General features: G+C 48.4%; 1 protein-coding gene across 1 annotated transcript; it reads right to left on the minus strand.

Annotated features, from left to right (window-relative positions):
* Nucleotides 1-9,754: 9,754 nt before the first annotated feature.
* On the minus strand, nt 9,755-25,266 carry LOC133906228 (uncharacterized). Its single transcript, XM_062348061.1, has 6 exons — nt 24,956-25,266; nt 23,190-23,559; nt 22,361-22,445; nt 11,005-11,091; nt 10,704-10,937; nt 9,755-10,057 (listed from the first exon to the last, which is right to left on the minus strand). Exons 1-6 carry the CDS (start codon nt 25,126-25,128, stop codon nt 9,984-9,986), a joined length of 1,023 nt encoding a protein of 340 aa, XP_062204045.1. The 5' UTR covers nt 25,129-25,266; the 3' UTR covers nt 9,755-9,983.
* Nucleotides 25,267-25,650: the final 384 nt, after the last annotated feature.

The following is a 25,650-nucleotide window of genomic DNA, read 5'->3' on the forward strand; positions in this document are numbered from 1 at the left end:
TCCGTGTTGCCTTTCTTTTCTGTTATTCTAGAGATGGCATGCTTGTTTGGTTTTATTTTGGTAATATTTGTAAACTCAATAGTCAAATGTAATTTATCGAAAGTTTAAATATAAATGTTGAATATGTCTAGCAAATTGTTGAGCTAGGTTTCATAAATTGTTGTGGGGTTTTCAAAAAGAGTAAATTTCGCAACTATGTGTAAGTTAGGATAAATATTGCAAAACTACATATTTGATAAGTTTTGTGTCATTGAATAACAAAACTACATATTTTATGGGTCCAAAATAGCTAAAATATGTAGTTTTGTGATAAATTGACCCAGCCAATATGTTGTTTTGTGATAGAACTTAAATACGCAGTTTTTCAAGGCATCTTAGCTGTTCGATTAGCGAGTAGTCTGCTTCGTATTTTGCTGATGGTTGGTTCTTTCGTGTAATGTTAGCTTCTGTTTTTCGACCAGTCGCTTTGTAGCGTCGTGTCGTGTAATCTTTTTTTATGATCATCAAAAGGCAGATATTTATACCAGCCAAACAGGGAGATAAGATTGTTCTGCCTATCTTAGTCTACTTTAGCCGTATCATTCTCATATGTGAGAAATCCGCCAGCCAATAAATTCAACACGCCGACAACAGAGATCTAGTGCAGAAAGCTACAACTTTTTCGCTTATATTAACTATGAGATGATAAATATACCGCAATGGGTGATTTGTTTTGAGTGTCGTGGACGTTTTTATAGAGTACATGACGATTTGGATCATAAGCTCATGCTGATACGATGGAATCATATTTGAGATATCAGAATCAATACGGTGTGTATGCTACTGTCGGAGGGTGAACTCCTCAAGTGGGGATCCGGAGGGACTCCTTTGAGATTCGGTCGGGGATGATTCTGAGTCCGTCTCGTACGTGAAATAAATGAGAGTAAATGAGATGCAGGTGGAGTGGATGATCGGATGCCAGAGGAAGTAAATGCTCTGGGGATTTTAGACAGGTTCGGGTCGCACGGAGCGTAATACCCTACTTCTGTGTGTATGTTATAAATGCTCTGAGAATATCTATCTGAGGATCTGATGTGTTACAAGAATGTTTGTCTAAGTCTAGAGCTTCGTGCTCCTTGTTCTTTGTCGGCTTGTCTTCTGAGCTCGTTCGGTGTGTTCCTGTCTTTGGTCGATCCAGGTCTCAGTCCCCCTTCTATCTCATCGATCTCCCTTCTCTCCGGGGAGCCCGCCCCTTTTTTATACCCGGTCGGGGCGGGTGGAGTGCCCAGAAAGGATGGCGCAAGTTCCAAGGCGCCATAAATGGAAAGCAACCATCATGGGCTGCAGCTTGAGGTGACGGGGAGAGTTGAAAACGTGCCCCGTCCGGTCTTCGTCGTCATCATTCCGCTTTTCAGCGGGTGCAGCGGGGAGGGCCTACCGGGCAGCCACCGAGCAGCCCCGCGTGCCCGCCCGGTCAGAGCGAGTCTAAGACAGCAGGGCGGCAAGAGTTACGCCTCGAGCCCTGCGACGTTATCCAGAGGCGCGCCGGATAACACGCGATGGGACCCGCGCATTAAATGTCCCCACGCCTCCCTGCCAGACCGTGGCAGGGACTGACAGCAGGCGTGGGGGGAGTGGTTGGAAGTGACAGGACACGCTCCCTCTTAAATACAGCATCGGGCCTCTCACCAATTGACACCTTACTACCGAACCCTTGTGGGGACCACCGACGAAGAACTTCTTAGGCCCTCGAGGAACTGTGAGTGCTTAGGGACTACTGTTCACAGCCCCAAATACTCTCTCCTGGATATGCCCTCTCTTGGTTCTCGGGGAACTCGGGTGCTCGGGGACTACTGTTAACGGCCCCGAGCACCCTCTCCCGGAACTTGACTGCTCGAGTCCTCGGGGAACTCGAGTGCTCGGGGACCACTGTTTATGGCCCCGAGCACCCTCTCCCGGAACTGACTTCTCTTGTCATCGGGGAACTCGGGTGCTCGAGGACCACCGTTCATGGCCCCGAGCACCCTCTCCCGGAACTTGGCCTTCTCGGGTCATTGGGGAACTCGGGTACTCGGGGACCACTGTTCATGGCCCCAAGCACCATCTCCCGGAACTTGATCTTCTCGGACCTCGGGGAGATAATCCCCGAGGGAGGGCGCCACGTGGCACTCTGCTGTCCTGGCCTCGGGAATCGGGGATCCCTAGTTCCCATGTCACCGACAGCTACCATGAAGGGCGGAAGCTATAGCGCGTCCGAGGAACGACGAGCAAGTGGAGACCATGAAGCGTCGCGTGGATGCGGCACTACCCTTGGCTGATGACCCCTACACCATCTTCCGCCTCCCCGCGGCCGTGCCTGAGCGACGCTGCGACCTATACGAGCCCAAGGTCATGTCCATGGGCCCGTACTACCACGACCGCGGCGGGCTCGGCTCCGCTCTGCAGCAACAGTGGGAGAAAAATTCTATGGAGGTGTGCTGCAAACTCCTCCTCATGCAGCAAGCCCTGAATGCCTGCCACCTATTCATATACGTCGATCTCAAAGACGCATCAAGGGACAAGCCTAGACGTGGACAATTGAGCCGAGTGAGGGCAAATTACTTTTCTGAGCTGAACGCAACATAACGGGAAAAAAAACCCCACGGTAACCATGAGCTCTCCAACGAGAAGGGCACATGCCTACGCTGTGAGGACACATCGACGCTGGAGCCACGATGCGGTGAGGGCATTAGTCGTCGACCCGTAGCACGAGCTGCGTGGCGTGGGGAGCGGCGAGTCAAGCAGTTGCGCGACGACATCCTTGCTGCTCCCCTTCCGCCACCTTCAGTACTCCTTAGAGCTCCTTAGAAATCCATCAAGAGCTCAAGCAACTATTCTGCCTCCACAGTGGCTATGTCTAATATTATAATTTCAGCTTCCATGGTTCACCTCATCAATATGATCCGTTTGCAAGATCTCCATGAGACAGTAGCACCGTCAAGAGTGAATATATATCCACTTGTGGTCTTGATCTCATCAACATCGGATATCTAGTTTGAATTACTATAATCCTCCAATAGTGATGGGTATCCAATATGGTGAAGTCTATAATTTTTAGTACCTAGCAGGTAGCGCATGACTCGTTCAAACGCACACTAATGATCATCACCCGAGTTAGAAGTAAACCAACTCAGTTTGCTCACATCAAATGAGATATCATGCCTTGTAGCACTAGCTAGGTACATGGATGATCCAATTACCTGGGAGTATATCAGTTGATCCATAGCAATCCTTTTATTCTTTCAAAGTATTAAGTTAGGATCATAAGGTGTTGGAGCAATCTTGATGTCTATATAGACAAATCGGCTCAAGATCTTTTCCACATAATAGTATTGCAAAAGTGTAATCCTGTTCTTGGGATCAACTTGATGTTTAAGATCACATCAGCCTCCCTTAGATCTTTCATATAAAAAATTTGAGACAAAAATGACTTAACCTCATTAATCATACCAAGATTTGTCCTGAAAATCTGTATGTCATTAACATACAGGCACAAAATAACTTCCTCACCCCCACCATAGCAATAATACATATATCTATCAGCTTCATTAATTATAAGACCCATAGATGTTAAAGTTCTATCGAACTTCTCATGCCATTGCCTAGGAGCTTGTTTGAGACCATACAAAGATTTTAATAGCTTACATACCTTGTCCTCATGACCTTCTACTACAAACCCATTAGGCTGATCTATATAAATTTTCTCATTCAACTCTCCATTAAGAAAGACTGTCTTAATGTCTATCTGATAAACGAGAAGACCATGTGAAGCAGCCAAGGAAAATAGTACTCTTATCGTGTTCAGTCTAGTAACAAGTGAATAAGGGTCTGTTTGTTTCAGGTTGCTTCTGGCTTCTGCTTCTGTCAGAAGCCCAGAAGCCAGAAGCCCAAACAAAAGGGTTTGCTGAAAAGTGGCTTCTGTAGAAGCTAGAAACCTGCTTCTGAGGAAATGAACTAGAAGCTGAAAAGCTAACTGAGAGTAGCTTTTCTGAGAAGTAGTGTGCTGAGAAGCCAAAAAAATATTGTAAAATCCAACAGCTAAAATCCAAAAGCAGCTTTTCAGAAAAGCCAAAAGCACAGCTTTTCAGAGAAGCCAGAGGCAAAAGCCCAAACAAACAGGCCCTAAGTGTCAAATGAATCTTTGCCTTCCTTTTGGGTATAACCCTTGAGCACTGCCATTGGCAAGCGATGGGAAGGGGAGTGGGACTTGGAGGGATTAAGCATGGAAGTTAGACGTTTAGTCCCAATGAGTCAAGATATGAAGTTTAAGAGGGTATACATTTGGCGATCGATATTTCACTTCAAATGTCATGTCTATAATCATTACTATAGTAAGTAAGCTTACTGAAGTATTGATACATCAGAGTAACATAGCATAAGCAATGTAGTGAAACTATAGAAAAAAGTCACCATCACTTAATGTCACTTCATAGATGAAGTACCATTAAATTTCTCTAACATGTTTCTAGAAGACACAAGTCCCATGCAGAGCATGTCAAAGTTCTCATCCCATCCCAACCTATCCCTTAATTTTTTTTTGTTGGACTTCATAGAACTCCTTGACGATCTATGTTTCATATGGAACTCCTCTAGGGTTTCTGAAGACTTCTTCATAGCCTTCTTGGGATTAAGGATAGTTTAAGTCTACATCTTGCCCCTCTATAGATATCAAGGAGATATTAAGTATGAATATGAACATACTCAACAAATCCCATAATAGCATATACACACTCAAGATAAGTCAAGGGGGTTCACAGTGTTACCAGTGTATTCTCAAGAGTTATCCAAGAATAACCAATGCGCTTTGCAAGAGTATGATTGGAAAGGTCCAGTTTTAAGGTGAGACTACTAGTTGAATCACCACAAGGTAGAACCAAGTAGAGGTTCTCTTTCTTGACACGAGCATAGCTTCTTAACCTAGAAGCCGAGAGTGACAGTCACATTCTAGACTTTGGCCAAAGGTGCATTATAGTACCCAAAGAATGACAGATGATCTCTATGTCTCATATTTCGAGATGTGCCTCACATGATCAATGCCAACATGACCTTTCTCACACTATTAGTAGGTATTGAGGATTACTAAAATGACAATGCAATATTTATATGTGGTAGGGATCACCTGGTCAACACTATCGACTGTTAGATCGTAAGAAGGGACACTCGATGTAGGCAGGTTTGTGCCTCCCAGAGGATCATAGCCCTATGTCATGTGTGTTGCCTTGAGCCTTGTATTGGCTCGAGAAAAGGATTACAATGTAAGGTGTCTAAATCTAAACTCTAAGCTATTTGGCAAGTCCTTCAAGCATGTGGAGTATTCTCCTAAGCTTGAATTGAGTTGAGCTGAGTTGTCTTGATCGTACCCCCTGCCCAGGTTATATAGTCAGGTGGAGAGGGGTTGTGTCCTACTCAAAATCATGAACATAATTGACTTGATTTGTAATTCCTAGGATATCTAGGATACTCGATTCCTTATATGGAGATCCTTTCCAAGTACAGATAGATCTTGCACTTGAAGCACAAGGTTGTGTCTTATGTACCGTAATGGCTTCTAGAAACCCATTGTATGGAAATTGAACATGTGTATGATGAAGGTTCCATCCTTAGAATATATTGTAGTTCTAGTAATATTCTAAATTATTAATTATATATTCCTCATTAGTAGGTTACTCCAAGACCGGACTGGCAGAACCAAGACTAGTGTAGATTAGTGACCGTACCCTTTCGTCCCTCAAAGATAGAGGGAGTAAGTCCACTGACCACCAACTCGTGAACTGACTTTCATGTCCGCAATATTTACCCTAAGTGGCAATACATAATCTATAACTTCATGTGGGGCCCCCACGGTGAAGTTGGTCTCTTGGAGTAGTATTGAAGGATTCAATAAGACGATGTTCACTTAAGGTATTCATTAAGGAACTAGCATTTACATCTTAAGGTCACACTCCTAAAACCTCAAACAAGTCATATACTGACTCTAGAATGCTCCCTAGGTCTTTAATGGATTTTGTATTATTTTTAGAACTCAAGTTGGGAACAAAATACAATTAAGAATATTTTTGTTTCCTAAATATTTATCAATGTTTAGAAAATTGATTCCATATTTCTAGCATCTTTAAAGAATTTTCCTAGAATTAGGAAAATACTTATGTATTTTTAAAGCATTTATTTTCAAATTAGAAATTAGAAAAAGAAAGGAATAAAGGAAAGTCCTATTTATTTTTTAAACGGGCTGATATGGGTTCTGTTCCAAGGTTTTGGCCCGAGTAGAGCCCATTTGGAGTTGGTCCTTAGGGCCCGACTCGATTGTCCTTTTGGATTGGACCAGCCTTCTAAGGCCTGGCGCTACTCGGCCTTTTCCCACGCCACCATTGACTCAGCTAGGTCTGCTCAAAAGGACCCCATCGAACTGATGGTTGTCTCGTCCTCTCTCTCTCTCTCTCTCTCTCTCTCTCTCTCTCTCTCTCTCTCTCTCTCTCTCTCTCTCTCTCTCGCCTTGGCCATGTTGGTTGTGTTGTCTTACCCCCTCCACTAGCTTCCTTCCTGTCAGGTCCTTGCTTTCATTGCCTCCTGGTGGTCCTCCGCCACGTGTGCCCCCGGATTGGCCCTTCCCCTCTTTGGGTCAACCTGTGGCTAGCTAGGGTTAAACCCTAACCATTGGTCATTGTCGCCATGGTCGTCTCCTTCAGCTCTAACTGCCACGGTGGTTCCCGAGAGGAGCATTGCCGCCATCAGCTCTTCCTACCCTACTTCTATGGCTCGGTTCCCCTTACTCTACCCAGTGAGGTGGATAAGCCCTAGGGCTTACCATCGCTGGCACGCAAGTGTTGCGAGCTTCGGCGACAACAATGGAGCTAAAGGAGCTCCTCAAGGTCCAATGCCCAACCTCATCGCCTTTCTCCCTCTTCCCTGGCTTGGTGGTGGTACTCAGCCTTGTGCTCGACTTTATCGGCCACCTCTCCTTTCTCCTCAACTATGATGAGGGCTTGACCTTAGGGCCTTCCACCGCCACCATGACGGTGGTGGCTCGACTACCCTAACGTCGTCGCTGTCACCGTGAGATGGCTAGGGCTTGGCCCTACGCCACTCTGACAATCCATGGTGGTCGTCGGTCATGGAGCTTGGCTCCCATATGGTTTGGTCTCGATGTTCCTTCTAACCTGACCTAATCCCCTTTGCTAATTATGCCTTAAATCATTCAATCATGATGCCATGATGCAATGCTGATGATCTATGTGCTATGTGATGCTCTGTGATCTTGTGATGTGATTATATGCTCAATGATACTATATTGCTTTGCATGAACTAGATGATCTTGACATGTTTTAATCCTAATTGAGCCGAGATCAATTTTTGCCTATACTTTTTGTGTTGCTTGCTAAAACTGAGGAAGAATGAAACTATGCACTTGTTAATCTCTAACTAGTTGTGATCCTTATGATGGTCTATTCATGCTAGTTGATCATGATCACCTAGAGATTGATTGTAGTGATCCTTTAATCATGGAAATTTGAGATGGCTTGATCTATATGTTGCACTTCAACTCCTATCATGCTAGTTTGATCAAGCAACTCCTATGCATGCTAGTATAAGCACTTTGATCAATATGCATAGTGCTTGTTCATTCACTCTCGTGCGCAATCTCTCATTCTTGAACTCACCTCACAAAGGAAGTAGATGCAAGGATGAGAGGGGTGCTTGATGATGCTTATGTCCTAGCTCCCTTGATTTTCCTCCTTCACCCTTGATCCTATCATGGCATTGCCTAAGCATGAGTCATGATCATCATAAGAGAAGAGAAGAGAGGGAGAGGGAGAAGGATGAGCTCACCCTTGACCTTGGCCAAATGGAGATGGTGGCTAGCCATGGGGGGTCTCCCCTTCTATTTATGCTTGAAAAATGACATGGTTTTGGATTATTGTTTTGGTTTTTGCATGATTGGGAAATTTGGTAGCTTGGCACCTCACCTTTTCATGGCTAATGACATGGTAATTTTGTGACACTTGGATTGTGAGATGACATGGTAAACTTGGCTTTTAAGGAAAGGGTAATTTGATCTCTCACCTATGTGGCATCTTGGATAATTTGGGCTCTTTGGAGGCTAAACATGTAGAAAGAATTACTGGAAACAATTTTTTTGCTATTGGAAACGGTGGCCTTCTTGTATTTGGGCCCTTGGTAATGATATGGGCTTGCCCATGAGCCCTTGGGCCTGTTTGGGCTAGTTTATCTCTTGGTCCATGTTGGTTTGTGATTTTCCTAAAGCTGAGGTATTTTTTTCTTCTATAAAGTGGACTTGGCTTTGAAAATCAAAGGACTTGTATGGAATTTTTGAAAAGGATTTGGGTCTCTTTGTGTAGTTCTCCTGAAATGCCATGACTATCAGTTGTGCTCTGATTAATAGAAATAGCCTGACAGTCGTAAGGAATTCAGAGAAATCTCTAGCTCGTTGGTTTGGCCTCTAACAACAAAATGCTTCCCACTAGAAAGCAAACATTTCCCGTGGCTACAACTTCAAAGAAGGGATCTCAATGTGAGTATGCATTTGCGAGGTGTATGTGTATGTAATGATCAAAGACATGTAACCCTAAGCAATGCAATATAATTTCTATTTCAATATATATTATGCATATGAATGCTGAGAATGAGATGAGAGTCAAAGCAACCTAGGTTCCCATTCTACTGAGCTGCAACTATCTCCTAACTACCGTTAGCATGAAAAAACAAACACGTAGAATATATATAGGATATATCCAGCATTGTGGCACGTTCGACGCATTCACAACACCGTGTGAATGGCCAATCATCTTTTAACTAGGTCCATTAACTATAGGGTATCACAATTCTTTTGCACCGTTTGGTTAGTGGGTTTAGGAGCGAGAAATTGCAGCACAAGTTACCATGAATAGTGGAGATGCAATCATCTTCCACGAAACACACAACTCCAACACAACTATCACCCCTCTCCATGGGAAGAGATCGGTGGAAAGTTCATGCCCATGCTAATTCCTCGTCCCACCAAAATTCTCACTCCCTCGAAACAAACAGCTGAATTTTAAGCCCCTACCTCTAAACTTTCCTTCCCTCCCACCAAGTACCCACAACCAAACAGACACTCATTTATGGCAGATGAGGTAAGAAGAACCTTCAGTAATACATCATTAGTACAAACGACGACAAAATAGTCAACCTAGCATCCATCTCAAAGAGGGAAGAATAAGCCTTCTGAGTTTGCAATTGTGGATGCCCTTAACATCCTTACCTATTCCTCCAGTCACAAAAATATGATGATTTAAACCAGATTTGATCAAACTTTTACAACTTTAACTAATAATAGTTTTCAAAACATTTAGCTTAGAAACATTACAATCATATATGTAGATTTGTATTAAAAATACTTTCATAATATTACAAATTTATTAAATTTATAAATATTTTCTAATAAAAATAGTAGTCAAACCTACGCATTGAAGACAAGTCCTTATCTAAAATATAATATATTTATGATAGGAGGGAATACCTTGTATCGACCCTAGGCCCATTCACAGGATTGGTTACAATTTGATAAGAAATTTTGGAAGAACTACCACAACTGAGACTACCAGAAAGCTCGTGACACTACCATAACAAAGGCTACATCAACATCCAGCTCATGAAAATGCCAGAACAATGGTTACATCGACGTCCATTACATGACAATAACAGCGATGTACTTACGGCAAATCAATTAACAAAAATGTTCATCTAAATTTCATTTTCATTCCAAAATCTGAGACAGAGTACAAAATTTATCAAGTGAATCTCAAGATCTCAGAACACCCAAAGGCCGGAAAAAGGAAGCTACTAGTTATTCATCAAATGTGAGCTTTCAAGTTAGGTTAAAGGAGATCTCCAAACAGAGCAGACTGAAGGCAAAGACTTGCGCAGGGGAGCGAAAACCAGTGTGCTCAAAGACCTGGGTTTTGACACTACAGCGGAAGCTGCATCTTCTCGAAAATAATTATAGCAACAACTGGTCCTGCCACATCTCCTAAAGCACAACCTGCAAGACATACGAGGATACAGTCAGCTGATGTTGCTTTGAACAAATTCTAACATACTGACCTACTTCTAACAGCGCTTTAGGGATATGAATAATTCCTTAAAGCTTTAAGAATTTGTTACAAGCAATCCAACAGACATCATTATAAAACCAAAGGACAGCATAGAATATTTGTGGTTTTAACATCAAACTGAGGACAGACTCAATTGAAAAAGGTCTCCCTCCAGTAAAAAAATAATATAACAAGTGATATTTTTAGACGCCTGCAGCCAAACATTTTGGAGTTGGATATCGATATCTTTATTAATATTTAGATTGACAAAATTATATTTACAGATTTGTCCAAATGGTGCTTTCTCATTGATTATATCTTTCCACAATGCTACATCGAGGACAAATATTACTTTCTGCAGCAGTTTTGCAAATAGAAATAAACAAAACAAAAGCAAATGGGACATCATATTCAGAAAAAAAGATAAGTAGCTTATCTGCTTATTGTGAATTTTGAGGAACTAAAGAATCTGTTCGTTGCTAACTGCTAGTGCTAAGTGACCTTGAAAATATATCATTAGGTGAGGAAATGAGTGCTTGGGTGAATATTGCAGCATACTAGTACTTGCACTGAAGGGAGATAGGAAATACTCACCAAACCACTGTCCATGCCTTGGATGCACAAGGGCACCAATGCCTGCTCCAATTGAGGCCAAAACCAAAGAGAAACAACTTTTGATGGTAATGCCATAGATTTTCCTCCCAAACAATCTGAATTTCTCCATATCGTCAAATGATTCTTCGTCATCGCTAGGCTTACGGATGAAACATCTGTATACCTCAATTATGGATTGCACAACCCAAGCAGCAGCTACTCCCAGCGCATGTGCTGTTAGAAGAAAAACACTGTGATAACTATCTTAGAAATGAACAGTGCCACAACAAGCAAATCTGACCTCGGAAAGTTGTTCTAGCAACACAGTATGTGTACTCTGGAGTTGACATCCCCCTTGCAGCTTTCCTCCTTGCTGATTTTGAAGCATCTATTGAAAAGAAAATTAGATGATAATGCACCGAAAATAGTGATAGATAATAAAGTGATGATAATAACAGTCAGAAATTGAAATAACAGAATTTCAGTCTTGAAATAAAAGAACTGCAAGATTAATGTTTTGAGATAGGAGCCCGCCCGCCTCCATGTGTCCTTCCACCGACGCGAAGCACGCCGCTCACCTCAAAGGAGCTATTCTCCTGTAGTCTTCCACCTCATCCTCCTCCTTCGCCCTGGAGTCGACTGGTGTGGGGTGGAGATCCGTCCGGTCTTCGATTAGGTCCTTCATTCGCTGCTTCGATCCAGATCTAGTCACCCCTCCACCGCCAGCCGCACATCTCGCCCTTCTCTCACCGGCACCCTCACCCCTCCGTGCCAGTGCATAGCGGAGATCCGCTAGCCAAACCTGGGACTGATCTCGTCTTTTGCTGCTGGCTTCTCTGGCCACCACAAGCTCATTGTGCCGTCCCACACAATGTGGTCGGCGTCTCCACGGATCAACAATAGCCGTCTCCCATCCCGACCTCTCAAACCCGCTTTGAAGGTGCCTGGAACTAGATCTGCGAAATCCAGCAAGCGTGTGAGCTTCCACCTTCCTGATTCCTCAACCATGGACTGCCACAAAGAGATGACAAAAGTTCTCGTGCACCCTGCAAGCAATGCGGAAGATTCGGGATGGACTCCGTCCTTTCTGCTACAGCCTAGTCCACCGCCGGAACTCTGCCACCGCGAGATGACGACCAAGCATGGGATCCCAACGACGCAGTTCGAGACATGCTGCAGCTCCAAGCCTCTTGGATCGAGGCCACTCATTGTCCCAACTCACGGGCCTCGAGAGGCTCAGGACTCCCCAGACGAGCCAGGGTGGTGCAAAGTCCAAGAGCGTTTTGGGTGGAGGAAAAGCAGGAGGCATCCAAGAAGGGCAGCTGATGACAACCAAGCCTGCTGACCATTGCTAGAAGGGAGCTCTATGAGACGAACAAGAGGGAGATGCTTCAACTGTCTGGCTACTGATCATTGAGTGGCAGCCTGCAGAGACCCAACAAAGTGTTCGAAGTGCAGAGGTTCCGAACACGGAGCGACTTCGTGTTCATCCTCCTCCGATCGCCCTCAACATCATCAGCTCCCCGCCATGCCTAGCCCTTCCCAGCACAAGGCATAGACAGAGAAGCTATCTTACCTGCAAGTCCTCAAATCTAATCTCTCTCCTTTGTTGCAAAACTTCCACCAGCCTCCTGAGTGCTGAGTGGAGGCGTCCTCATGTGCCTCTATTGCTAGGCCCATGGATGTGTTCGAAGATGTTTCATCGTCCGGTGCCTTTGCGAGGTACGAGTACCCGTGCAGGCGCCACGACCGCGCTGTGGGCCGGAGTTTTGGAGTGTCGGCTGTTGGTGTTGATGCTGACCACGGGCCTTCAACGAGCCACTGCAGGTCAACCTTCTCGCCTTGTCGGGACCGGGTTGTTGGCGCCGAGGCTCCGGGCGACTTTGATCCAGCTCCCTGTGGACCAGCATCCCGTGCCCTTGTTGTGACACCCGAGAGTATGTGGGCCGCTGTCGGGACGTTCGCAGCAGAGGTGATGTCCTTTCCTTCGGTCGCCACGCTCAGTAGGCTAGCACCTCGCTGGATAAATGCTCAAAATCCAAGCACCCCTTTGGGAAGACCACTCCTCCAACAACCCCTCTATCGCTGCTGAGGCATAGCAAGTCCAAGAAGATGGCCTCGAGGGTCCGTTTCGCCTCACCGCTTGCCACCGTCATGCAACTAAACAACATCATACATCAACAATTCCGCCCGACAAGCAGGAAGTTGTCATCGAATGAGCTTCACGTCTTCATCAGTGCTGAGTAGGACAACAATGACGTCGTTGAGTTGCTCTCTGTCTGCTCTGACCCTATGTGCTTTAGGACGCTCTTAAATGTTGGTTTTCAGGTCACCCGACTCCCTCACAGCCTCTCACGGTCTCGCCAGCCGCGTCGCCTGAGCTCTTCCCTTCACCTGTGACTCTACAATGCGCTCTGGAGCCGCTGCCCCTTGACTTGACCGTGGTGGCGGTCCCCTCCTAGGTGGTGCCACCCCCTAGGATCGACAGTGACACAATCGGGGTTGGTGGGGTGCAAGACGGCAGCGCTTCGGCTTGCCAACTCGACACTCCTGAGTTGATCTTTGTTGTGGTACACGAGGACCCTGGTTTTGATGACCCGTTCGCACCCCCGTTGGAGGATGAGGCTCGCGATTCGTGCCTAGGCGCTCTCCAGTTGCCGAACCCTCTCACAGCTCCCGTTCTTCATGATGATGACCGTGGGCGGAACAACGTCCCTGTCTTGAATGGAGGCTTTTTGTTTGGTTGCGTTTGTTCGAGCGCATCTTCCCTTGGTTATGGCGAACATGCATTCTCTACGGAGCTTGCTCTGTCCGACTTAAATGTGGACGTTGCTTGTGTATCGTGCGTGTCCCCTGTCCTTCTTGATGGGATTGTAACTGGCATTTACTAGGGAAGACATGGGCCCTCTGCTGCCATCAGTTTGGACATGCATACTTCTCCACCACAGCAGATGGATTTGCTTGAGGTGGCCACGCCTCCCAAGATCCAAGTAGTTAGGCCTAAAACTATGTTAGTTTCATCTCGACATGACTTCCAATTTCCATCAAGATCCCTCTCCGTGACTTCCCTTAAGGTTTACTCACGGATCCGACTCCGCACCAAGTCCAAGCCCAATGCTTTACAGTCCGACAACTCAAAAGCTCTCCCAACACCTCCTTCGACACCAAGCTCCGGGAACAAATCCCTACGTGCTGGCTTCATATCCCGGGTCACAAAGTCAACCAATAGCCTGCTCATTGCTCTAATGTTCAATAAAATGAGGAAGAAGATAGTGCCTCAGAGTGCCACACTCCGCCACAGCAGGTGGATAGCTGGGGTTGGGATGGAATCTCCATCTTCGGCGATAGGAAGAGCGAAGCGAAAGATCATGAACACACTTGAGATCCCTACGCTCCTCATCGTCCGCCATCACCCCTTCCCCCTACGTTGTCTGCCTGTTCGCCCCGCCGTCCAGATCTCGCAGGAGGGAGCATGAGGCGTCAGTAGGAGCTCATGCTGTGATGGCAAGAGAGAGAACCGACAGTGGAAGAAGTGCTCTTGCTGTTGGAAAGCGCAGGAGGAGAGGCGGCGGAGCACGCATCGTGCTTGGCGGCGGTGGGTTTCATGAGGTCGAGGGAGACGAGAGAAGCAGCATTGCGTTGCTTGGGTGCTAGGGCTAGAGCCTTAGAAGAGACATGGTCTACGAGGGCTTCCATGGGCCAGCTTGCAGGGGTGGGCCAATTAACAAATTCCCCCTCCTTTTCTTTGCCTTTTCCCTTGTTGTCTGTTTATTATACCTATAAATATATTGGTGCATATCTGATTTACATAGTAAGCTTGAGCTAAATCAGTCATCTGATGGGATAAGTCCTTGTGCTGCTGCATGGTCTTTGTGGGGCTGCCACATGGTGGTCTTGCTGCCCATATGCTTTAGGACAGCATCTAGGACACTAGGATAGCATCTAGGACACTAGGACAGCATCTAGGACAGCATCTTAGACTAGAGGACAGCATCTAGGACAGCATCTTAGACTAGAGGACAGCATCTAGGACAGCATCTTAGACTAGAGGACAGCATCTAGGACAGCATCTTAGACTAGCATCTTAGACTAGCATCTTGGCATATGCTTGGCTAGCCATGGGCCTATAAATATGTATCCCCAACCCCTCAGGTTGGCATGGCATTGTATGAGAAGTGAGAAATAAACCAGAAAAATTTGCCCCAACTCCTAATGTCATCCTCTCTATGAGAGTAAGAATTCTGCTACTACCAAAAGTAAGAATTCAGCGACTAACAACTGGTATCAGAGCCTGTTTATCCTGTAGCCTGAGCATCTCTTGCTCATCTCCCCCCTCAGCCTCGCAGCAGCCCCAGCTAAGAGCAGCAGCAGCCCCGGTTGCTCCTGCTCACTCCTCTCCCTCTGCACAGACGAGCAGCAGCTCGTCTGAAGCAGCCCTCTCCCCACGCAGCAGCTCTCCCCCGGTAGCGCGTCATGTCCGCAGGGCAGTCTCAGCGCTCGGTCGCCTCGAGCATGCGGCGTCGGCAGGATGCCGAACTTGCCGCGGCAGAGGAACGCAAGCGAGCGGCGGAAGAGACCGCTGCGGCGGCGGCAAGGGCGTCGAGGCTAGCAGCGGCGGAGCTGGCAGCAGCCAGAGCGGAGGCAGAAGCAGCGGCGGCGGCGGATGCAGCGCGTGCGGCGGCAGCGGAGGTCGAGGCTCTGCGCGGCAGCACCGGCAGCTCCATTTCTGCTGACGACAGCCCAGACAGGCGCGGCGGCAGCCCAGACAGGCCAGACGACAGCCCAGACGAGCGCGGCGGCAGCCCAGACAGGCGCGGACGCGTCGGCGGCACTCCTGGAGGAGGCGCACACGCCGGCGGCGCTCCTGGAGGAGGCGCGCACGGCAACGGTGGCGGACGGGTCGATGGAGAGCGCGGCCTTCACAGGCGGCGTGGCTCTCTCTCCCCGGATCGGTACCGTGGTCACCACGGTTTCCAGGCTGTTGTCAGGGACGTCGGCCCCGGCGGTGGGTGGCCTACCCTCACTAAGACCAACTATGTTGAGTGGGCTGCGGTGATGAGGGTAAAGCTCCAGGTGCGGCACATGTGGGAGGCAGTCCGGTACGGCGACGTCGACTACGACCAGGATTGACGGGCGCTGGATGCCCTCATCGCTGCAGTCCCGTCCGAGATGCAGTTCTCGCTTACCAATAAGCGGACTGCCAAGGAGGCTTGGGATGCCATCGCTGCGGCACGCATCGGCAGCGACCGCGTCCGCAAATCCACACTGCAGGCACTTCGCAAGGAGTGGGAGAACCTGGCCTTCAAGCCAGGTGAGGACGTTGATGACTTTGCTCTCCGTCTCAACACTCTGCTGCAGAAGATGGTGCAGTTCGGCGACGACACCTACGGCGAGGAGAGAGCCGTCGAGAAGCTCTTCCGCTGCGTCCCCGAGAAGTACAAGCAGATGGCTCGCTCGATCGAGTCTCTGCTGGATCTCTCCACGATGTCGATCGAGGAGGCGATAGGTCGCCTCAAGGTCGTCGACAGCGATGAGCCACAGTCTCTCTCGGGGCCCATCACCACTGGCGGGAAGCTCCTTCTCACTCGGGAGCAGTGGGATGCCTGCCAAGGTGACCGGAGGAAGGGGGAGCCTTCTTCCACGACAGGCGGCCGCAAGCGTGGCAAGTGGCAAGCCGCGCAAGGCGCGCAGAGACGCCGAGGCCGGGGCGCGAGGACGTGCCGAGGGTGATGCCCGCGGAGGCGCCCAGGGCGGCGCCGCCGGCAAGCACAAGTCGGCACGAGACGACACCTGCCGCAACTGTGGCCGGCTTGGCCATTGGGCCAAGGACTGTCGTCAGCCACGACGCAGCCAGGCCCACGTCGCACAAGCGGAGGAGGAGGAGCCGGCTCTGTTCATGGCTCATGCGAGCATAGAGCTACCTCCAGCGGCACCGGCCGCAGCGGCTCTCCTCCACCTTGACGAGCCAAAAGCCCACGCCCTCCTCGGTGACGGCTCCGGCAGCGACAAGACTGACGGGTGGTGCCTCGACACCAGCGCCACCCATCACATGACCGGTCGACGGGAGTTCTTCACCGAGCTTGACTCTAGCGTCCGAGGCTCCGTCAAATTTGGGGATGCCTCCGGCGTGGAGATCAAGGGCGTCGGTTCCGTCATCTTCACCGCCGTGTCTGGTGAGCACAGGCTGCTCACCGGAGTCTACTACATTCCCGCGTTGAGGAACTCTATCATCAGCTTGGGACAGCTGGATGAGAACGGTTCGCGCGTGGTGGTTGAGGATGGAGTCATGAGGATTTGGGATCGCCGTCGTCGCCTTCTTGCCAAGGTAACCAGAGGCACAAATCGACTCTACGTCCTTAACGTGCAGGTGGCACAACCCCTCTGTCTCGCCGCTCGTCGGGACGACGAGGCGTGGCAGTGGCACGAGCGCTTCGGGCACCTTCACTTCGAGGCCTTGAAGCGGCTCAATGCCGCAGAGATGGTGCGAGGCCTGCCATGCCTCGACCATGTGGAGCAGCTCTGCGACGTCTGCGTGTTGACGAAGCAGAGGCGACTCCCCTTTCCCCAGCAGGCGAGCTTTCGAGCCAAGGAGAGGCTCGAGCTTGTGCACGGGGACTTGTGTGGCCCGGTGACACCGGCCACACCGGGAGGACGACGCTACTTCCTGCTGCTCGTCGACGACCTCTCCCGCTACATGTGGGTGATGGTCCTCGGCAGCAAGGGAGAGGCTGCGGACGCCATCAGGCGCGCGCAGGCTGCTGCGGAGGCGGAGTGCGGCCGCAAGCTGCGCGTGCTGCGCACCGACAACGGCGGCGAATTCACGGCGGCTGAATTTGCGTCGTACTGCGCTGACAAGGGCATTCAGCGCCACTACTCCGCGCCGTACAGCCCACAGCAGAACGGCGTCGTCGAGCGGCGCAACCAGACGGTTGTGGGGATGGCTCGGGCCCTCCTCAAGCAGAGGGGGATGCCGGCTGTCTTCTGGGGAGAGGCGGTGGTGACGGCCGTCTATATCCTCAACCGCTTGCCTACCAAGGCGCTCGACGGCAGGACGCCGTACGAGGCTTGGCATGGGCGCAAGCCGGCGGTCTCCCACTTGCGGGTCTTCGGCTGCCTCGCGTTCGCCAAGGAGCTTGGCCACATCAGCAAGCTCGACGACAGGAGCACTTCGGGAGTGTTCATCGGCTACGCGGAGGGCTCAAAGGCCTACCGCATCCTCGACCCGAAGACACAGCGTGTGCGCACGGCGCGCGACGTTGTGTTCAACGAAGGGCGAGGATGGGCGTGGGACAAGGCGGTGGACGACGGCTCGGCTCCAACGTACGACGACTTCACTGTCGAGTACGTCCACTTCGAGGAAGCTGGGGGAGTAGGCAGCTCTTCTTCGACGAGCGTGTCTACCCCAGTCCCCGAGCCTCCACCGACCCCGGCGCCTGCTACTTCGAAAGCACCACGCTCTCCAGCCAGGACCTCGGCTGCGATGAGTTCTTCGCCAGCTCCACCACAGCCGGCAACGCCACGCACTCCAGCACCGACAGGCACCTCTCCGGGCACGTCTACTCCAACACCAGCTCGTGTCGAGCACAGCCCGGTTGAGCTCGCTACTCCGCTCTCTCACGACGAGGAGCGCATCGACGCGTACCACGACGGCGAGCCATTGCGGTACCGTACGATGGAGAACCTTCTCGGCGACCAGCCGGTGCCGGGACTGGTGCCTCACGATCTGGAGGCGCAGTTGCACCTTGCGTGTGACGACGGCGAGCCTCGGTCGTTTGCAGAGGCCGAGAGACACGCGGCATGACGCGCCGCGATGCAGTTGGAGATGGATGCGGTCGAGAAGAACCGCACCTGGGAGCTTGCTGACCTCCCTCGTGGTCACCGTGCGATCACCCTTAAGTGGGTGTTCAAGCTGAAGAGGGATGAAGCCGGCGCCATCGTCAAGCACAAGGCTCGCTTGGTGGCACGAGGCTTCGTGCAACAGGAGGGGGTCGACTTTGACGACGCCTTCGCTCCCGTGGCACGGATGGAGTCCGTGCGACTCCTCCTTGCGCTAGCTGCCCAGGAGGGCTGACGTGTTCATCACATGGACGTCAAGTCGGCGTTCCTTAACGGCGACTTGAAGGAGGAGGTCTACGTGCACCAGCCGCCGGGATTTGCGATCCCCGGCAAGGAGGGCAAGGTGCTCCGCCTGCGCAAGGCCCTCTATGGCTTGCGACAGGCGCCGAGGGCGTGGAATGCCAAGTTGGATTCCACGCTAAAGGGGATGGGCTTCGAGCAAAGCCCGCACGAGGCGGCCATCTACCGACGGGGCAGTGGAGGAACTGCTCTGCTGGTGGGTGTCTACGTCGACGACTTGGTGATCACCGGCACCAAGGATGCGGAGGTGGCGGCATTCAAGGAAGAGATGAAGGCCACCTTCCAGATGAGTGACCTGGGGCCTCTCTCCTTCTACCTGGGGATCGAGGTGCACCAGGATGACTCCGGGATCACGCTTCGACAGACCGCCTACGCCAAGCGCGTCGTTGAGCTAGCTGGGCTCACCGACTGCAACCCAGCTCACTCCGATGGAGGAGAGGCTGAAGCTGAGCCGCGACAGCACGACGGAGGAGGTGGACGCTACGCAGTACCGGCGTCTTGTGGGGAGCCTTCGCTACCTCGCCCACACACGGCCGGACTTGGCATTCTCCGTCGGCTACGTTAGTCGGTTCATGCAGCGACCGACGACGGAGCACCAGCAGGCTGTGAAGAGGATCATCCGCTACGTTGCGGGGACTCTCGACCACGGCCTCTACTACCCTAGGTGCCCTGGGGCGGCACACTTCGTCGGGTACAGCGACAGCGACCACGCCGGCGACATCGACACCAGCAAGAGCACGAGCGGGATCCTCTTCTTCTTCGGCAAGTGCCTCGTTAGCTGGCAGTCGGTCAAGCAGCAGGTGGTGGCCCTGTCCAGCTGCGAGGCCGAGTACATAGCGGCCTCCACCGCTTCGACTCAGGCGCTCTGGCTCGCTCGACTGCTTGGTGATCTCCTCGGCAGAGACACTAGAGCGGTGGAGCTCAGGGTGGACAGCAAGTCCGCTCTAGCCCTGGCAAAGAATCCCGTTTTCCATGAACGGAGCAAGCACATCCGGGTGAGGTACCACTTCATCCGAGGCTGTTTGGAGGAAGGGAGCATCAAGGCGAGCTACATCAACACCAAGGATCAGCTTGCGGACCTGCTCACCAAGCCTCTTGGGAGGCTCAAGTTCCTTGAGCTCTGCTCCAGGACCGGGATGGTTCAATCTTCCCACAAGACGACGCACAAGACTTAGGGGGAGAATGATGGGATAAGTCCTTGTGCTGCTGCATGGTCTTTGTGGGGCTGCCACATGGTGGTCTTGCTGCCCATATGCTTTAGGACAGCATCTAGGATACTAGGATAGCATCTAGGACACTAGGACAGCATCTAGGACAGCATCTTAGACTAGAGGACAGCATCTAGGACAGCATCTTAGACTAGAGGACAGCATCTAGGACAGCATCTTAGACTAGCATCTTAGACTAGCATCTTGGCATATGCTTGGCTAGCCATGGGCCTATAAATATGTATCCCCAACCCCTCAAGTTGGCATGGCATTGTATGAGAAGTGAGAAATAAACCAGAAAAATTTGCCCCAACTCCTAGTGTTATCCTCTCTATGAGAGTAAGAATTCTGCTACTACCAAGAGTAAGAATTCAGCGACTAACATCATCAACCTTCGCTGGATTTAGTTGAGGGCATGTAAAGGTGTGAAGGTGGTGGGTCGACGCGCATCGCCACATAGCCGTAACAACCATGCTCTGGACAACTTGGTGCTCTCACGTGACGGGATGCCAATGCTACAACCATTCGTCAACGTGTGTGATTTCACATTTCAGGGGTTGTAACCATGGCAGGCAGGCAGCCAGCCTGCAGCTCGTCTTCAAATTGCTCAAAAGGAGGGGTGTAGTGTCATGGCGACCAGTCAGCCGCTCGTGTGGGCCCAAGGACCACCACGACAACAAGAAGAGATAAATCTTACCTTTTAATTAGGATATAAGTTAGGAGTCGATTTGAATTAAGACTGTTTAGAAATAAGTTTCATAGGAGATAAGTTAGGAGTTGAAATTGACTTAGGATTGTAATTTCTCCTCTCTATATAAAGAGGCAACCGCACATCATTGTAATCAAGCAAAGAAGAATTAGTCTAAGTCTCCCTCATCTATAGTCTGATATCTCCTCTAGCAGTCGACGCCGTCTGGCTATCCTCCCGACGGATGTTTATCCTCCTAATGATTCTAGGATCATAACACTACTAAGGAGATCGCATTTACATTTTCTAGTTGATCATACATGTCCATCTCATTTAATTAGGATTATGATATTACTTGTTGTAGCTAAGCCATTAGTTTTCACGCATCTACCTTAGCTGAGAACTGAATTAATGTTTGAAATTGTAAAAAATATCTATCCATGGAGGATAAAGAGTATACTCATTGCGATGTTTTCTACTCACTACCTCTACTTTAATGATATGAAAGTGGTTAAAAACTGGTTAAATTGTTCTGCACGACATTTAGTGAACACATGTATGGTCAGTTAAAAAAAATTCTAAGACTTAGTTTGCCCTTGGTCTGTGCAGATGATTAATACAGACAAATACTGCGATGCAGAGTGTTATGTGCGTGAATGTTCGAGCACACAAACAGTAACCATATGTGTTGTAGCACGTGGTACTGTAGCATGTGGTCTGCTTTATCTTCTAGTTTGTTATTTGGAAAGATTAGATAGCATTTAGAGATAAATTAATAGTTTCAATCAGATAAGAGTTAGAGATAAGTTAGTAGTTTAAATCAGATCAGAGTTAGAGATAAGTTAGTAGTTTAAATCAGATAAGAGTTAGAGATAAGTTAGAATTGGATTTGAATGAGGTCTTTGTAGGCCTATATAAGGCACACGGCAGTCACCCTTTGTAATCAAACAAGAAGAATTAATCTAGTCTCCCTCAATATTCTAAATCTTCCCAATCTATGATCTAATCCCTCCCCTAGAAGCCGCCGCTGCCCAGTTATCTTCCCAGCACGTGTTTACCCTAACATAGAGGGAGTAGCATGCTGGCGTCAAAATATCAGCATTACACCATTAGTAGCTTGTAAGAACTGATTCAGCTGAAAAGCTCACACGTCCAAAAGTTAAGTTCACTAAGTTTAACATTTAATAGGGACATGAAGCATGTCTCTAGCCATCTCCATAGCACATTATCCCCGCAACAAAGATAAGAAATCATGTAAGGCCAGTTGAAAATCAATTTGGAGGGGAAAGATGGTTAAAATATTTAACTAAAGTAATAGCTGGACAAAAGTGTACTATGAAGTAACATGTGCAGGTAGTTTAAACATTTTTCATCAAGCCTGTAGAGAGAAATACACTTGTTCGACAGATTTGTAGTTATGGATTTTTGGAGCAACACAGATTAAAGTTTCCTGCATGATGATATAATACAATGCTTATGTCATCAAATGGAGGTGCCATATAAGCACAATAATCCGATGCATAGCATAGGAATTAGAAATAACAAGAGGCCTGGTCAAATGCCACAAGCACACAATTCTTTCCAATAAGTTGGAAGATCTGAGAAAACTAATTAAGCCTTATTACCTTTGAGAAGTTTCCATGCTGTTCTTTGTGAAACATGACAAACTGCAATTCTTTCCAATACTCTTCTGGTTGTTACAATAGAAGTCTGAAATATAAAAGAACAAGAAGTCAAGAACATATAAAAAACTTGATACTTTGAATAGGCAAAATGCAAGGGCCTTTCAGCCAATACTAAGCTTCTGTAATACAACTTAGGCTTCAGCTTATACGCGCCATAAACCTCCCTCCTCCTAATGACTTTAGATTATTTGAGCTTTTAGTACAAAGCAAACCTAGGCTTTCATGATGTCTGTTCCTAGTACAAAGCAAACCTGTTTTTCCTAGATTCAGATTCCAAGCCCCAAGCCACATGGATACTAGGAACAAAGTTATAGTTCACATATATGGAGAATGGAACTATAATTATTTTAATTCATGAAAAGTGAAGCAAGCATCAAATCTGCACGGATCAAAATGTATGTTCTGTGAAAGAAAAAGAATTAAAGCAGCAAGAAGCTCAGTTCAGGTGTTACTGCCAAGTTACACATTAGAAACATTTAATATCACAGTAATGAAGTATTAAAATAAATTAGAACATATTGTATCTGATCAATCACTCTGATCATGCGTGTCTGATCGCTCGGTTTGACTTGGCCTAAAAAGAAAGATCACTCGGTTTGACTAAAGAGTCTTTGTTGAAAGTCATTATTTAACATTTAAATAATACTGCTTGCTACTGGAGAGCCATATTAGCCTGTTTATGAAAGACTTGCTATACACAGAGAATGGATCACACTACTTCACTGAAAGTGCCTAACTGCCTACGAGTTAAGAAAATAAAAAAACTTGCCTCACGTATGATTTGCTTCACAGAATTGTGGAAGGGAGTAATCAGATCCACATGCTTCTCTTCAGGAGCATCATGAAGCAGATCGTCGTCGTCATCATCAGAATCAGTTTGAGGTTTAGGTTGGATGAGTGGCAAATAATATAATAGAAAGGACCTCAGTGTTGTCACACTAAAATTTTTCAACCCAAAGGCAGAAAAGAGCGGCTTCAGCTCCAAAGGGTACTCCTTTGCTGGGTATTGGAAGTATTCCTTTCTTGCATATTGGATGGAGTCACGAATCTTGTTATTGAGATCATTAACAAGATCGGGAGCATCATTCAATCCAGCAGCTGCACCAGCATCACAATGAGCAATGGTAAACCCTGGAAAACTGAAGCAAGAATGTAAATGAACTAGTATCAGGACAATTGAATGAAATGTAAGTAAGCAAAAGATACCAAATGCAACTTATCGAGGTTGACAAACAGCGTACAAGAAACACATCAATGTGCATTTACATACGATAGTAACGAAATCTTGTTATCGTTCTTTTGTTTGCGTAAGTGCACAAATTATGTTTAGTGAATAACTGTCCAATCAAGTTTGATCAGCACTAATAATACCAAGAGAATTCTTTTAGCATCATTAGATGAGGACAGTGGCAATTCACATTCCCACTACTGCCATAAGGTGCTTGTTTCAGCTATCAACATCACACAACAGAAATTTTAAAAGTACAATGATGCAGATTTAGAGCAATTGTGACCACAATCAGATAAGATATTAAACCAATTGCACAACACACACAGTGAATTAATTTATTTCTATCCATCAAGAACGAATTTTACAACAGGAACCTTGTAACAACAAAAACCCAACTAACCGACAAACACTTCTGGCCTATGGACAAAAACTGATTACAGTGACAAGAATCACACAACATAAATGGAGAAATATTTGGGCATGTAAAAGGTGGGTTCGAATCATGAGGGGAGACCAATTCACATTCCTGCATGTTTACTGCTTTTGCTCGGTTTGGTTTTACAAGAACCAATTATGAAGTCCAGGCAACTCTTGCAGTGACATCAGAATTCACAAGAAAACATACCTTTCTTAGTACTCAATCAGTAACTGTCCACCTCCTTAGACTTACATTCATAATCACAACCATACATTCAGGTAAAGGACTTCCTGGTTCATAAACCTATAGATATCATTAAACCTACCTAGCCTGTATCTACTGAGGAGCAACGTTGCTCCTAATAAAACTAAAGCGTTACTAAAGCAACGAGCTTGTACACGAGTTTCCAAAACCACCGATTAGCTGCAGCACCTGGTGCATCTCCTCAAGGATGTCCTAAAGTTTCTCCACAAAATTCTACAACACGGAATCACCTCCAAAGGAAGCCTGGAAGATCGACAGTCACAAGGGAGCAAACGAAAAACACAGCTTTGCTACAAGGATCCCCACACGCACACCTCCGGAGCAGTTCATCGAGGATGGAAACAATCAACCCAGGCCAGCTTCGTGCTTGCCCCCGCGATCAGACGGCGCGGCTAACTAACGTGCGGCGACTGAACCCCGCACCATCCGAACCCGGGCGTGCCACACGGCCAGGCCGCGACTAAACCCTAACAAGAACCACACCTCCTACGCAATGCGTCGAACACCTAGATCGCGACACGGGTGGGCACGGGAACGCGGAAGGAGCCAAGCACGGGGGGTGGTCACAGCTCAGAAGGCAAGAGCCCTGGTGAGAGGAGATTCAGGACGGGAACGAACGAACCCGAAGAGGTGGCGCGCGGAGAGGGGCACCCCGGACGCGGAGAGCGCGGCGGCGGCGGTCGCGGCAGCGGCGGCGGCGGAGAGCCCGCCGTGGGAGTGGGCGGAGACGGAGGAGGCCCCGCAGCGCGGCGCGCGGGAGGCGAGGTCGAGGAGGAGCGCGAGGCCGACCGTCATGGCGCCGGGATCTCGCGGGGTTGACCGAGCGCGGAGCTGTGCTGGCGTGGAGAGGCGGAAGCAGCGGAGCGGAGGCGAGGGAGGGGAAGCGGAAAGAGATATATGGGCTGGGCTGGGCGGAGTTCGGGCCGGATACCAACCGGGGCACCGACCACAATGCACGACGAATTGGTAGCGAACTCTTTTTTTCCTTTTATAGGATTGTTCCAAGTAAGAAAGGGTAATAAACTCTTCTCCTCTAAAAAATAATAAACTCCTCACTAAAATATATAAAACTAAAAAAATAATAAACTCCTCTCTCTATGGAAGTAGAAAAGAAAGTATGATGTAATAAACACGGCAATTTGTGTGGATTGGTCACTAGCATATCACAACCGATAATTTTGATGGACACTAAGAATATGTGGTTATTGTTTGTAGCACACCACAGCAAATAAAATAAAATAATCATTTTTGGTTACGGAGGAGGTAGAATAGTTTCAAAATGACACCAAATGCCCTTAGCCATGACTTTCACTGCAA

Source organism: Phragmites australis, chromosome 23 (genome assembly GCF_958298935.1).
Source record: "Phragmites australis chromosome 23, lpPhrAust1.1, whole genome shotgun sequence".
Taxonomy (NCBI): Eukaryota; Viridiplantae; Streptophyta; class Magnoliopsida; order Poales; family Poaceae; genus Phragmites; species Phragmites australis.